Raw genomic sequence first — 14,847 nt, forward strand, 5'->3', positions numbered from 1 at the left:
GGTTGATTGATTTTATCTACATATCCAAATATCTTGTCAAAATGTGTTATATTAGTAGAATTGTAGTACAAATTGGTCAAGATTACTTAATTTATCGTGGATTAGATAAATTAAATACAAAATTATTGTCAGACCATATAAAAAACGTAATGGCCACCGGAAATCTAGATTACGAGATTGTCGATTAATATATGTAATATTGCAATAAGCTATATATACAAAAAAGTTATATAATATTTTTTTTTATCGAAATTTGTTAGGGTTACGTATTTTTTTAAATCACTTGACTGACCTTTAGCATCTCTAAGATACAAAAAAACAATTTTTAAACGAAATACTAAAACATCCAAATTTACAATTTTAAACATAAAAATCAAGCAATTGAAAGCGACAGATAAATTGAACTCAGTTTCTCCTCAGTATCGGCAAGATCTGAAACTCATAATGGTTTAAAAAACGATATTACCCATAACAGCGATGCTCGAGGTCCGTTATCCTTTAATTAGGGGTCCTCTAACGGGACCCGTATCACGACTTGACCCTGGTAACATCTGAATAAGTTAAGTCGCTTCGGGACTTTATAATGAAGTTATTTTTAAAGATGTACCGTTTTTTGGAATTGTTTTTAATATTCTGTTGTTGAAGGATTGGGTTGGATATTTGCGGTAGGTTAGGAGAGTTGTTATTTCTAATGAATTTGATTCTATAAGTCAGGTTGAGGTCTTTATTCTATGATTTCATTAAATTGATGTATGTGTAATTAATGATATCGCTTTCAAAAAATACTGTTACTTGAGAGGCTAGTTATAAATACATTTTTCTCGCATCAGAATTGATGTTAATATATCTCTATATATTTCTATAAAAAGTACCTTTTACAGATCACCAGTTATAAATCCATTTTCGGAAACCAAATATGGAGATTTTATTTATTTTTTTACCTATTTTTGGCTCTGTCGCTAGTTTTAACGACCGTCTAAACGTCTCATGTGTTTAACCCAAAAATACGTTCGGCCATTCGGTCTATTGTACCAACAACCGTGATTTATGCGTTCGTAAATGTCACTTTTTGCTGACTGACACAAAACCGGGATATCACGTGTCGACTGCGATCTGCGTGTTTACACTTTGTCACTTTTTATGTCATTGTGTCAGATTTTTTGTCATCCTGAACATTTGCATGACATTACATGCTTGCATTTGATTTATTTTGTTGGATATCGATTTTTATTTTAGGATTTTATCTTTCTTAAACTGTTTTTCGTATTTATTACAATGTCTAACAATCGCGTAAACATAAGAAAGCATTATTTTATCTGCAGGCTTTAAAGCTGATGATATTGTTCAAAATTAAGGACTCTTATAAGAATATTGAATATTCTGTCGTCTTAAAAGTAACAATACTTTAAGTGAGATTTATAAATAACAAGCAAAATGTATTACTGTTCGGAAATAAATTTAAGTCGTAAACGCTACCCTGACAATTTCACAAACCATACGGGGCTCATTTCTTTACGTCACGTCCAGTGCTTAGACCTTTCTATTCACACCGTTTGTATGAGAAAATAGATCTTCTAAAACTAGTTTTGTGTACGCGCAGGATTTAGAAAACCAATTTGTCTGTCTGTCATCAGGGAAGAGGATATTTAGTGCTTACGAAGGGCGAAGTTTCAGCGTTGGGTTTCATTTAAACTATATTTAACCTTTAATTATTGCTTCTAACTAAGAAATAAGCCGCCATAAATGAGTTTTAAGTTGGTCGTGTGCTGTAGAATGGAAATCTTTAGTCTTGTTAACGACAAATTAATTAGATTTGACTAAACGTCATTAAATGCTTAAAAAAAAATTTCTGTAATAAAATATTTTTATGTCATGGAAGAAAAGTTGATAAAACTACGTGTGCAAAGTAATGTACAAACAAATGAACGCAATAACTAAAACAAAGTAATTTATTAGCAAGCAAGGAATCTATTTATTAAACCAACCCACACATCAATAATCACCGGCCAAGGTTAATCTATATTGTATTGATTCCAATAATTGAACGACTATTCTGCCTTCCCACATTTATAATGAATCCCTCTTTGAAGTTTTAAACGTCACGTCGCTACCGCACATTTTCTATGACTGTTGCCAGATGTTACATCTAAAAAAAATAAACTTTTAAAATTACATTCGGCTGTTGACGGACAAATCCTAAACCACGACCTTGAACGTGACAAAACGACAGGATTCGAATTTTAAAAATGAATTTAAATTTAGAACGCCAGTTCCCGCGGCGCTTCACTAACGGCCGGTTTAAATTTAGAACTTGTTCTATTCTCGACCAGTGAACTCCCGGCCGATGGCTCCTTTTGTTTTTGCCATCCGTTTAGGGGCAGTTCAGACCGCACGCGTGAAAGTGTATGCCGATTAATAGTGTCCACACGCCTCTACAGTCTAATAGAACTGTACGCCATTAAGGAGAGTCGTCAATTAATATGTACGCGAATTTAGCTCCACGTTGACGTTACGCACGTAGGACAGAACATTCCTAATTAGTGGACGTTTGTTGTTTATGGCCAGTGTTTAGTCTTATAAGGAGTTTACTCTTTATGGTAGGTATTTTGAATGGGCTGACCTTTTTTGTAAAGAATGGACTTATAATGGCGCTAATAAATCCACGCGTATGACAACGCGTGTTCCAAATATGAACAGTTGAGTAATTCGTTACAAATAAAAATTTACTTTAATTCTGAGAGCATAACTCATAGAATACAACATTAAAAGTTTGCGTCGGTCCTTACAAAACTGTATTTATAGGTCTCTTTCAAACGTGAATATGTCCGGTTATGTCTAATTTAGCTAGTGGTGTCACTAATTTTCCCAATTTATGTTTCCATGCCCAGTTATGTGGAGTCTGCTTCCTTCTCGTAATAGTAGTTTCTAAGCCGACTTCAATATTCAGTAGCTTCATATTATCTGTTATGTTTGGATTAGTTGTGTATGGTTTGCCAACAAATACTAAATCTATTAGGATAAACATGATTATTGACGAGCGATTTTTCTGTATATAGTGTGTTTATCTATCAGTCCTACTTATAAACTTGTTTTAGCGTTAAGAGGTGGTTAAGAATTGCTTAAATAGATGTCAAAAACATCACCGGTTCCTAGTTTAAACCTTATTAGGAGGCAAGATGGCGGGTTTTGAATTACAGCTGATCGAGTAAAATTGTTTTAACTAAGCATAACTTTGCGAATTTTTTTAAGGAAGTGTTTAACCAAATATCTAAAATTCATGGATGTTATAAAAAATATTTTTACATAAAGCTAAGAATTGCTGAACAAATTAAAACTTCAAAGCGTAAACATTTAACTGACCTTATTTTATTTCTATGTTTCAATCAAACTTAACGCCTATTGATAATATTAAGTTTTGAAGATATACATTTAAGATTAAACTATTTTTATACTTTTACCGTTAAATAACCGCTGTATATTATACAAATATACATTTATTTTTTCTGTGACGACACTAGAAGTAATACCAAATTACGAGTGAAGTCTGCACCAATTTTTACTTTACATTCTTGCATTGTCATTTGGAAGTTGCTGACTTCGACAGTGGTTACGGAATATTTAAAGAAAGTAAATCTGCTTCACAAACATAGCGTGTCAAGCCAACAATGATGTTTGTGTAAGTGATATTATGTGAAAACTGCGGTGACACGCGCCTCTATCTAGTTAATGTGGGCGGACGCCATTTCCCGACTTATTAGCGATCGGATGAGATCCATAATTATCGTTGTTGACTTCTTTTTCCGCACTTGGCTTGTAAAAAGTCGGATTATTCTGTGAGAATACTTGTAGCGGGAATGAGTTTAGTAGAGTTTAAGTATTTTAATCTATATATATAAAAATGAATCCCTATTTCCCTTGGTCACGCCATCACGCGTGAACGGCTGGACGGATTTCACTATTTTTGTTGTTGTTGTGTTTGTTATTGCCAGGAGAAGGATCTTATGAAAGAAAAAATTAAGGAAGTTGAGAAGAACGTTAGAAAATTTAAGAAAAGTTAATTTCAGCGGTTGATATTATGCGCGCTGCAAATTCATAGTTAAGACGGGACAACGTCTGTCGGGTCAACTAGTTATTTATGTTATTGCAACGGATTTAACTGCGAGATATATTTTCCTAAATAGTCTATATTATGATCTAGGATTTGGTCTATTGCCATAAATACCGTCCAAATTCGTAGATTTCAGCGTTTTCTTGTAACGTTCAAATATCTGTGGAACTGAATGGTTCGGAAACTCCCGTTTATCTGTACTAATATATGAAGCTGAAGAGTTTGTTTGTACACGCTAATCTCAGGAACTACTTAACAGATTCTGAATATTTTTCACTAGTAGGAAGCTACATTACTTCTGAGTACTAGAGGTTGTTTTTTTATCCCGAAAAACCTTTTCCACGCGCGTGAAACCGCAGTCAAAAACTAGTTATAATTTTCTATTGTCTTAAAGACTGTGGCTCATGCTGTGATAGCTTGTAACCAGAGTTACAATTACGTAAGCGATTATAGCTATAAATATGTGTAAATTTTATAAGAATGATTGTAAACTCCGTTAGCAATCATTATCCAATAAATACATAAATTTAGAAGGATTACAATATTATGATTGATCCGACTCATTAGATTTATTTCAGACTAATCAGGTTTATAGACTTCTGACTAACGAAGTGAAAAAACTATGGCGTGATTCTAGATGGTTTCTAGGTGTACTTATTAAAGCTAAGATTGCCAGCTAATGTCATATTTACTGCTTGTAATTTCGAGGTTTGCAATATATCACCAATGTCCGAGTGACTATCATAGCTTGATGGTTTATTTATTTATTGCCCTTAATATACAAAGACATTCTCTACCAGTCAACCTTAGGGTGGTGCAGAGATAACCATGGTAGGTGCATCACGGTAATATGACACTGAAAAAGAAGATAAATATATAAAATAAAATATAAGTAACATTGTAACTATCAAAATACATAAAATACATATTATAATTACATAAACATATACATATAAATATACATAACAATATAACAATATATTATAAGTTAAGGTGGTGACTATTCCGCTTCATTCAGCAGTAATTGTCGAACTCTTTTTTTGAAGGCAAATCGAGTGGTCGACGATCTGTCGGTTTACGTACGTGGATATTTGTAAGTAATATAAACTACGCATAAAACAGCGTTTATAAAATTCTATAGAGATATGTTCCCAGCAAAAATTTCGTAGTCCGCCATGATTTTATAATCCACGTTTTCTTTTGAAGTGAATGCAACATAAATATCTTCAAAAATAGACTCAGTGAAGATATCTGAATAGTAATGAAATCAAACAGGATTATACGGGATTCATAGTTTACGTAGATCAAACATCGCAAATAGACGCAAGAGTTGATGGGTAGTCATTTCCGTTCTTTAAACGTCCTTCCCCGGTTGTCTATGGATTTTTTTCTTTGGAATAATTATGTAATACTTTCCTTTATTCTGAATATTTTTTTCTTGGGAATAGTTAGGTAAAACTAAACTTAAACTAAACTTAAAACTCCGAATATAATTTATGATGTATTTTTTCATCATGGATTATTTATATTTTATTTGATACTTGTGGCAGACTTTGTTTATTTTTTCATCGTGAGTTTTTACTATATTTAATTTAGATTCTGAGTGATAGACGTTGCGTTGTTTTTATTAAATTCTTGCAAGTTGATGTTACTGTGGAATTAGATGTCCTTTGCAACCTTGATATTTAACAACAAATGACCCATATTTTTCGCGGTGAAATAACGGTTTGTCGCTACCACCAATGAAGGGTTTATGAATTATTATTATTATTTAATTGTTATTGTTTTGCAATAGCTCGCGATACTTATCTCTAAAGGGGAGACAGAGTCGAGCCACACTTAATATGGCTTATTTTTTTTTTAATTACGTTTATCAAACCACTATCACAAAATTTTTATTTTCTCACAATTTTTTTTTTTTGGTATTTTTTCTTTTTCGTAACGTATTTTTCTTTGGTTCGTAGGTATTTCTTCGTGAAATATAAAATGAGTGCAAACGTGTATTATGAGTGAATGTGGTGGATGCCAAGTAATTTGCAATAGCACATCGGTTTGTTACGGCCTAACAATTCCGGACTACGTATCTGAGGGCCAAATGGGTATGTTTCTCTTCCTTTTATTATTTATTGAGCTCGCGGTTCAACTATTGGTGTTGGGTTAATTGAAGTAGGATCGAAAATTACGATATTAGCGTAGGAAAATTAAAATTGTGTCAAAAATATTTCCTTATTCGTTTTGAAATGTATTCATGACACAGAATCGAAATATAAATTTCAAAATTCGAATATCGACATTTAATTCTGTCAGTTATTGTTTATTGGTAACAGATTTAGTATTATTCATATACGTCAGACATTGTAGTTCTTCTTTCAAATATGCTTTAATATAATACAGCATAACCACAAAGGTCTTTGTTATGAGATATATATTCGCAACAATTTAGTGAAATATTCACGACGTTTCCTGACATTTTTACGGTATTAAATTGACAGGCATTTTACCCGTTACTTTCTCTGTCAAATAAATTCATCCAATACCTTTTATCGAAAAATACACACACAGTCGCCCACGTAGACTCGGGTGGTCTCTCTAGTCGAAAATACAAAATTAGAAACGTTCTGTGGTCTCCAAAAAACCTCATAATATATTTGACAGATAGGATCTCGAATATGAAACCCGTACAAAATCGGGAGCGTTCAGCTCATTTGAGTTAAGATGCATGTCCAAAGGTGTAAAATTGTATGGCCATTGTTCACATTAAAAAAATAAAGCATCTTTGCCTTCCTTATGTCCACTGTATAGAGATTAATTTCGGTAAAAAATATTTCTTTACCTAAAATTGTTGAACGACTTTCTACTGTGCCACAATTCTATAAGAATCATTTTAGGTTACACAAAAACTTTTAAGGGTTTTTGTCGTCTGCTTAAAATTTGACATTGAGTTTAATTTATAACCTTAATGGGCTTGTAATACGGTATATTTTGGCATGTAAGCAATCTTTTTGTAGGAGTCTATTATATCACCCATTGTGATCGGGCGCACGTGAGGTGAATACGCACTTTCCTCATAAATATCATGAAGAAAGGTGTTTTGAGTTTGAGTTTTGAGAACAATAAGGCTTTGGGTTCAAAATGGATTGTTATCGCGTCAATTTATCTGTTAGCTAGGTTTTGCTCGCGGCTCGGCTTACTATTTTTATTTGTCCCTTCTAGTGACAATGTAAGGGGCCGTTCAATTATTATTTTTTACGTAACATAATTTGAAGAGGAGGGGTTTTGTAAAACATCACGATGCGTTACAGGGGCGGGAGGTGGGTATTCGTACAACGCGTTATGTAACATTGTTTTTTTATTTCAAAACAATAACAAAGGTTAGCGACTTTCCGAAATTTTGCGTAACATAATTGTGAATATTAGAAAAAAATTGTCACTAGAGTTACATCACCTTTTGAGTAGGGGGCGTACAGGAAAACGTTACGGCGCGTAACATAGGGGGCGGGGGTGGTCAAAAATTGCGTTACGTAACACTTGAACACCTGACAGTAGCTAAGGGTCCATATTACCCTATTCCTGCCGTCTTTCGTAATTGATGTAAAATCTGACTGTCATTAGAGCGATTTGCTGATCTCATTTATATATACTGATAAATTGTATCGGGCCCCTTAAATTTCACCATTCGCCGCTAGGTAACGGTAACTATGGACGTACCAAGCTTTCAACTCCAATGGATGGTCAACACTAAAATTTTTGGGGGGTTCAGAGCAAATTTCATAGGTAGGTACAATAGTATGTGCTTATGTCAAATCTAGGGGGCAGCTCGTATCACGCGAGAGCGTGCTCAAGTTGTTTGCCGGTTAATAATAAATAAATAATTCTTTAGACTCATCTAATTTTGTATCCGAAAAACTAGACAAATATATGTATTTTAATATTATGCCCAGAATGCTTTTTAATAAATATATAATAATAATATCAGCCCTGTATTATATACTTGCCCACTGCTGAGCACGGGCCTCCTCTACTACTGAGAGGGATTAGGCCTTAGTCCACCACGCTGGCCTAGTGCGGATTAGACTTTCACACACCTTCGAAATTCCTATAGAGAACTTCTCAGATGTGCAGGTTTCCTCACGATGTTTGCTGCTTTGATGCTTTTTAATCTCATATAATTACTGTTAATATTTTCGTATTAATAGTCAACAATTTGCTAAGTATGTACTGTAAATTATTCAATAGCCCTAATAAAAAATCGGTTCTATGAACACAAAGGGCCGTCGAACAATGTGCCGGAAGCGCTGGCGCATGTTCCGGTTCCGATGTATTCAAATCTGGAACTGCAGGATATAGGCTATATCCATACTGATGGATTATGAAAGAAATAACTTAGGATTGTAAAAGTATTAGAGGATTTATTGAGAACAGTAAAGACTAGACAAAGACAAAATAGAAGTATATAGTTTTCTAAATTTAAAGCGGCATACTGCCAGTACTAATATAGCTCACATTGGTTATTGTTTGGTTTATACTCTTTGTTACTATACAGTTCCAACACCTGCCCTTAAACTAAACAATCTGTAAACCAAGATGAGAAATACATTTAAAATGTTTGTCTTTACTTAAACATTTTGTCAGGACATCAGCTGGCATATTTTCAGTACACAAATACTCTAATCTAATAATTTTATCTTTTACAATTTGCCTCACATAATGATGCCTGATATCTATGTGTTTACTACGGCTATGATTGATTTGACTATTACAAATTTTCTGTGCTGACTGACTATCATTAAACAATGTCACTGTAAAGTTTTTACCTAAACATTCGCACAGAAAACTTTTAATGAATTTAGCCTCCTTTGCTCCTTCACACAACGCCATGTATTCAGCCTCTGTACTTGATAATGCTACGGTTCGTTGTTTACGACTTTCCCATGACACAGCTGCGTTCCCTATTTTAAATACATAACCAGTGTAAGAGCGCCGGTCTAGCTGATTCGATGCCCAATCAGCATCCACGTATCCAGAGATGGATATATCAGATTTATCATATACAATCTTATAGTCTATAGTCCCTTTTAGATAGCGTAAGATTCGCTTGGCTGCTTTCAAATCCAAATTTCTTCTTAAACACCCACTTGTATTTGACCGCCTTTTTATTTGCAGGCAATTGTGTCAAGGTCCAAGCTTTGTTTCGTTCAAATGACTTATACTCATCTTCAATAGCATTCCTCCAGTGTTCCTTGTCTGGTCCCGACAGCGCCTCATCTATTGTCTACACAAGGACTTTCTGCAGCTGTCATGGCAACTACCATACTTGCAGTTTCTTCATATTCTGAATCACTTTCCGGAACCTCAGTCATATCCGGATTCCATGTGACATCATGGGTATCATCGACATAGCTAGAATCAGAGCCAGAATCTGAAGAATTCGCAACATATGTTTTAGTTGGTGAACTGGTGCTATTATTTCCGGTTGTGTTTATATCATTCACATTATCATTAGTGAAATTCATTTGACAATCAGTAATAGTGAAATTTTCCTGATTTGTATTCAAAGCTTTGTACATTTTCTCTTCTAAAAATTGCACATCTCTAGATTTGACACATTTAGAGGGATTTTCTGGATCAATTAGCCTATATCCCTTTGATTCATTACAATAACCCACAAACACAAACTGCTTACTTTTTGCATCTAGTTTCTTGCGTTTTTCATTGGGAGTCAAAGCATAAGCCACACAGCCAAATACTTTCAAATTAGATAAATTTACTTTGTTACCTGACCATTTTTCTTCAGGAGTCATGCCCCGAACTGCTTTACTTGGTGACTTATTTTTAATGTATATTGCCGTATTTAGTGCCTCTGCCCAAAATCTTCGGTCTAGTCCTGCTTCTTGCAGCATACATCGCCCTGCCTCCATAATTGTGCGATTGGCCCGTTCTGCCACGCCATTCTGCTGTGGTGAGTACGGTATAGTCGTCTGATGCTTGATGCCATGCTCTTGAAGAAAACTCTGGAACTGTTTATTAACATATTCACGACCATTGTCTGTTCTTAGCATTTTTATTTTCAAATTGGTTTCATTTTCCACAAGCTTTTTGAAAACTTTAAATACCGACAATACTTCATCTTTACTTTTAATGAAATATCCAAAAGTCATCCTTGTAAAATCATCTATAAATGTCAATAGATATTTAGCACCACTAAATGAGGAAACTGACATTGGCCCACACAGGTCAGAATGTATAAGCTCTAGTTTCTCAGTAGCTCTATTATAAGATTGCTTAGGGAATGGTAATCTACTCTGCTTACCCTCAATACAAGCCACACAAGGAGTATACTGACTAGAAGTATAATTAATTCCGCTAGCCATACCTCGTTGTAGTAGATCCATACTTCGCTTATTCAGATGCCCAAGCCTACGATGCCATAACTGCTGCAATGACTTTGTCTCACACAAATTCGCAATCTCCGGTCGTTCTCTACCTGACGGTTGGATATCTAGTCCATTCGCAGTCACTGAGTAACTCGTCGCACATAGCTCGCGTTTACTAGTCGGCTGCTGACATCCCACGTCTAACTGATAGACACCGTTGACCATTGTAGCGCTGGCAACTGCAATCTTACCACAATAAATGTTACATTTCTGTGCACTAAAATGCACTTCAAGTCCCTTTGAAGCCATTTTCCCAACAGAAATAAGGTTTGTTGACAATCCTGGAACGTAAATAACATCACATAATTTTGTATTTTGAGTTTGTCCTTCTAATAATAAGTGCACTTCGCCATGTCCTTCACTATACATTTTTTTCTTTGTTGGCTACCGTAACCAACCGCGGTGTGTCCACAACATAATTTTGTAGTAAATATTTATTATTTGTCATGTGACAGGTCGCGCCAGAGTCCACATACCAAGCATTTGAATTGACATCCGTAGATAATGCAGTTAATAGCGTTCCATTCCACGCTTTTTCGCATTTTTCACTTTTGTTGGTCTTATTTGGACAGTTCTTAGCATAGTGATTCGGCTTTTTACAAATATAACACTTGTTTTGTAAGAAGTTTTGTTTCCACGTTTTACATTCCGGTTTGTAAACATTGCACCTTCTTCGTTCTTGTCAAAGTCTCTGCGTAATTTTTCTTGTAGTAATTTACTCTTCACTGTCTCACTACACAATTTAATGTTCGAATTTTCCAATGCCATTATAAGCGGGTCGTAGTCTGATGGCAAACCGCTTAATATTAAAATCGACAGGAAATCATCATCCAATGGAGCATTTATATCTCGTAATTGTTGATCTAGATCGGTGATCCTTAGAAGATATGCTTCCATGTCATTAAATTGTTCTAATTTCAATCCTAACATTGTACGTAAAAGTCCTAGTCGTCTACACAGCCCTCTATCTTCATAGGCCGTTTTGAGGTTATTCCAAGCCTCAAAACCACTGGATGCATTTCGTACATGGGAAAAAGACGACGGTTGCACCATTAGACATATTTTCGCAAGTGCCCGTTGTTGTTTGCGAGCATCATTGTCTTTGGGGACACCCGCCTCGCCATCAATGCAATTCCATAAGTCTTCATGAATCAAATACATCCGCATCATGAATTTCCAATTGCCGTAATTAGATATACCGCTGAGTTTATCAAAATTTACAGATATTCCAGCACTTATAGCTGTAGATGTTGAAGCCGCCATTGCCGGTTCTGGCAAAATATTTTTCGGCATAGCGTATTTTTTTATTAATATTTCTTCGAAACTAATAACGTACAGTTAATTACCACATATCCTGGGCCCATAACCTGATGGATTATGAAAGAAATAACTTAGGATTGTAAAAGTATTAGAGGATTTATTGAGAACAGTAAAGACTAGACAAAGACAAAATAGAAGTATATAGTTTTCTAAATTTAAAGCGGCATACTGCCAGTACTAATATAGCTCACATTGGTTATTGTTTGGTTTATACTCTTTGTTACTATACAGTTCCAACACATACATATTTACATGACATTCAAAATTAACGTTGTAGGAATTTTAATGTGGCTGGCAGTTTGAAAATTATTGCTTTTGAATAATTTTCCATGAGTTATATCACGTAATTACGGTTACACTTTTGTTGTGTGTTTTTTACTGCTGGTGCCTAGCTTATCAGCGCCGTCTTCTTCAACTTTATCTTCAATTATTTCTTAGGGCATTACAAACATTTTCGAATAAAAATACCACGATGTAGACCATAATTTAAGCTACTATTAGACCTACTTTCAATTATGTTAGCACACCATTGAATGACCTCATAATATAATATTTTACTGTTTCTTAATTTTGATACGTGCGCACTTCATTTCATCTCAGACAGTTTACGCTATAAAATCCTCAGGAAACACTATCTACATTTCTTTATTGATTTGAATGACAAGACGAGCTTGCCGTTTGCCTGGTGGTAAGCGATACGACCGCCCGTAAACAGTAGAAACACCATTCAATAACGAATTACAAAGTATTGTTTAGTATTCTACTGCGCTCGCCATCCTGAAACATGAGATGTTAAGTCTCACTATGTCCGGTAGTTACACTAGCTACAATGTCCTTCAAACCGGAACACAACAGTGACTACACACTGCTGCTTGGCGGCAGAAATACGTTAGTAGTGCCTACCCAGGCGGACTCTCACATTAGAGACCTACCACCAGTTACAAGTATAAAAAACTAAGTGAACTGTTTAACAAAATGGAGACGCATGCCTTTGTATATAGGGCTCTTATGACTTATTATCAGCCCGGTATGGGAGCTATCTGTTTACTAGCATGGCGTGTTTGAAGAGTTTTTAGCGTTGCACGAGCTTATGTTGCAGGCGGGTTGTGAGAGAAGGGAATTTAGTGATAAGTCTGACTGTTTTTAATGATTGCTTCGGTGGCGTGGTTGTATTACTATATGACTGCTATGCTGAGGTCTCGGGTTCGATCTGCATCTCGGGCAAAGTGATATTGGGTTTTTCTACTCGGTATCAGCTCGGAGGCTGAAACTTGTGCTCTAAATGGCGATAGGCTCGCCCCCTATCAGATCATGAGAATATACACTGTGGCAAGTAGGTGTAACAGTTGCGCCTCTGCCTACCACTTCGGGGATGAGATGTGAAATGTGCATGTGTATCTAAGTGAATTTGAATGAGAAGGCTACAAAAGAGAACGAAATTAATAGATATTTTAGTTTTTGCAGAATTATTACAATATTTACTGTGTTATTTTTGGATTGCGTCAAATTAACTACATATTTGACTGCCTCGGTGACGTAGTTGTATTGCACGTCCGTTACAATAGCGCTCTGAGGTCCTGGGTTCGAATCCCGGGTCGGGCAAAGTGATATTTGGGTTTTTCTGCTCAGTATCAGCCCGGAGTCTGGAATTTGTGCCCGATATGGCGATAGGCTCGCCCCCTATCACATCATGGGACGGAACATACTTGCCGAAAAGTGGGTGCCCTAGTTGCGCCTCTGCATACCCCTTCGGGGATAAAATGCGTGATGTTATGTAACTACATATTTTAAAATTATATAAGCATATACATAAATTATATATCTGTATGAGATTACAAATAATAAGTTATAAATAATTCATGGTATTTTGAAGTACTTTTAGATTTCAACCTTGTACTTATCTCGGCTAGCTCATATATAAATTGAATTATGATTGGTACTATCACTCGTATTACATAGATAACATTGCACTTTACACTAGATGCATGAGATAGCGAATCAAGGCTGTTGCAACCTTCTGTAGCAATAATAGCAAATAAACTTTGAACCGTGCCGTGATAATATCAACGTCATTTGTTGCAAAGCAGGTTTTGTGAACTTAAGAACTATATTTATTATATTTAATTATAATAGTCTTTAGTTTTGACGTAGTAAGAATTATTATGATTGAACAACGGAAACATATTTCTGACTATTCAACTTGTTACTTAAACAATTACCCCCTTATTCATAGACGTTATTTATCTAAGGACGGAGCTTTGCTGTGATAACAAGTCTGTTTCTCAACATTGTTTATCTCACAGCCAACTAGATCCAAGTTGTATCTCAATATTAGCCAATCACCACAGCCCTATGTCTACGCACTGTAAAGACTGCCATGCCGTCAACACTGAGAAACAGACTTGTTATCACAGCTTCACTCTGTCCTTAGATAAAAAAACGTCTATGAATAAGGGGGTAACAATATTAAGTCGTTCTTGTATCATCTTTGTGCTTTTAATTTAAAGTCTAATATAGTAGATTAATGCCACACTTGGTCTCCTCAGATTAATAATAGTAAAAGTATTATCGAAGTCTTAAAACAAAGCATACTTATGTGAAAAATAACCGACGCTCGAATGACACCGTTAACAGTGTTGCGTACAGACAAAATATTACTTTAATGGTACAAATAATGTTGGAAGTTTATCAACAAATCGAATAAATAATGTTCTTAAGTCGAGAATAATCACGTTATAACCCCAATATTCGAACACAAACACTTTTACTTTATCGTTATTGATTGTAAGAGTAAAGTTCAAAACATCATTCAGATTAATAATAAAAGCCGTGTGATAAATTGCATATAACCCGTTTCCTTTTGAAATGTCAGTAATTTTCTTGCGACGTGTTTTTATTTATAAAAAAAAGGTTCTGACAGCTCTTATTTATTTGTAAACTTGAACTTATAAATCTAATAAACAATATTGATTACTTTAATATATG

General features: G+C 35.0%; 2 protein-coding genes across 5 annotated transcripts in view; one reads left to right on the forward strand and one right to left on the reverse strand.

Annotated features, from left to right (window-relative positions):
• LOC115440138 overlaps nt 1-14,847 on the forward strand; it is a 149,880-nt gene that overhangs the window by 101,244 nt on the left and 33,789 nt on the right. The window lies entirely within an intron of this gene.
• Nucleotides 9,515-10,860, reverse strand: LOC119193851. The gene is made up of 2 exons (XM_037447688.1): nt 10,482-10,860; nt 9,515-10,125 (listed from the first exon to the last, which is right to left on the reverse strand). Exons 1-2 carry the CDS (start codon nt 10,789-10,791, stop codon nt 9,941-9,943), a joined length of 495 nt encoding a protein of 164 aa, XP_037303585.1. The 5' UTR covers nt 10,792-10,860; the 3' UTR covers nt 9,515-9,940.

This window comes from Manduca sexta, chromosome 7 (assembly GCF_014839805.1).
Source record: "Manduca sexta isolate Smith_Timp_Sample1 chromosome 7, JHU_Msex_v1.0, whole genome shotgun sequence".
In the NCBI taxonomy this organism is placed as follows: Eukaryota; Metazoa; Arthropoda; class Insecta; order Lepidoptera; family Sphingidae; genus Manduca; species Manduca sexta.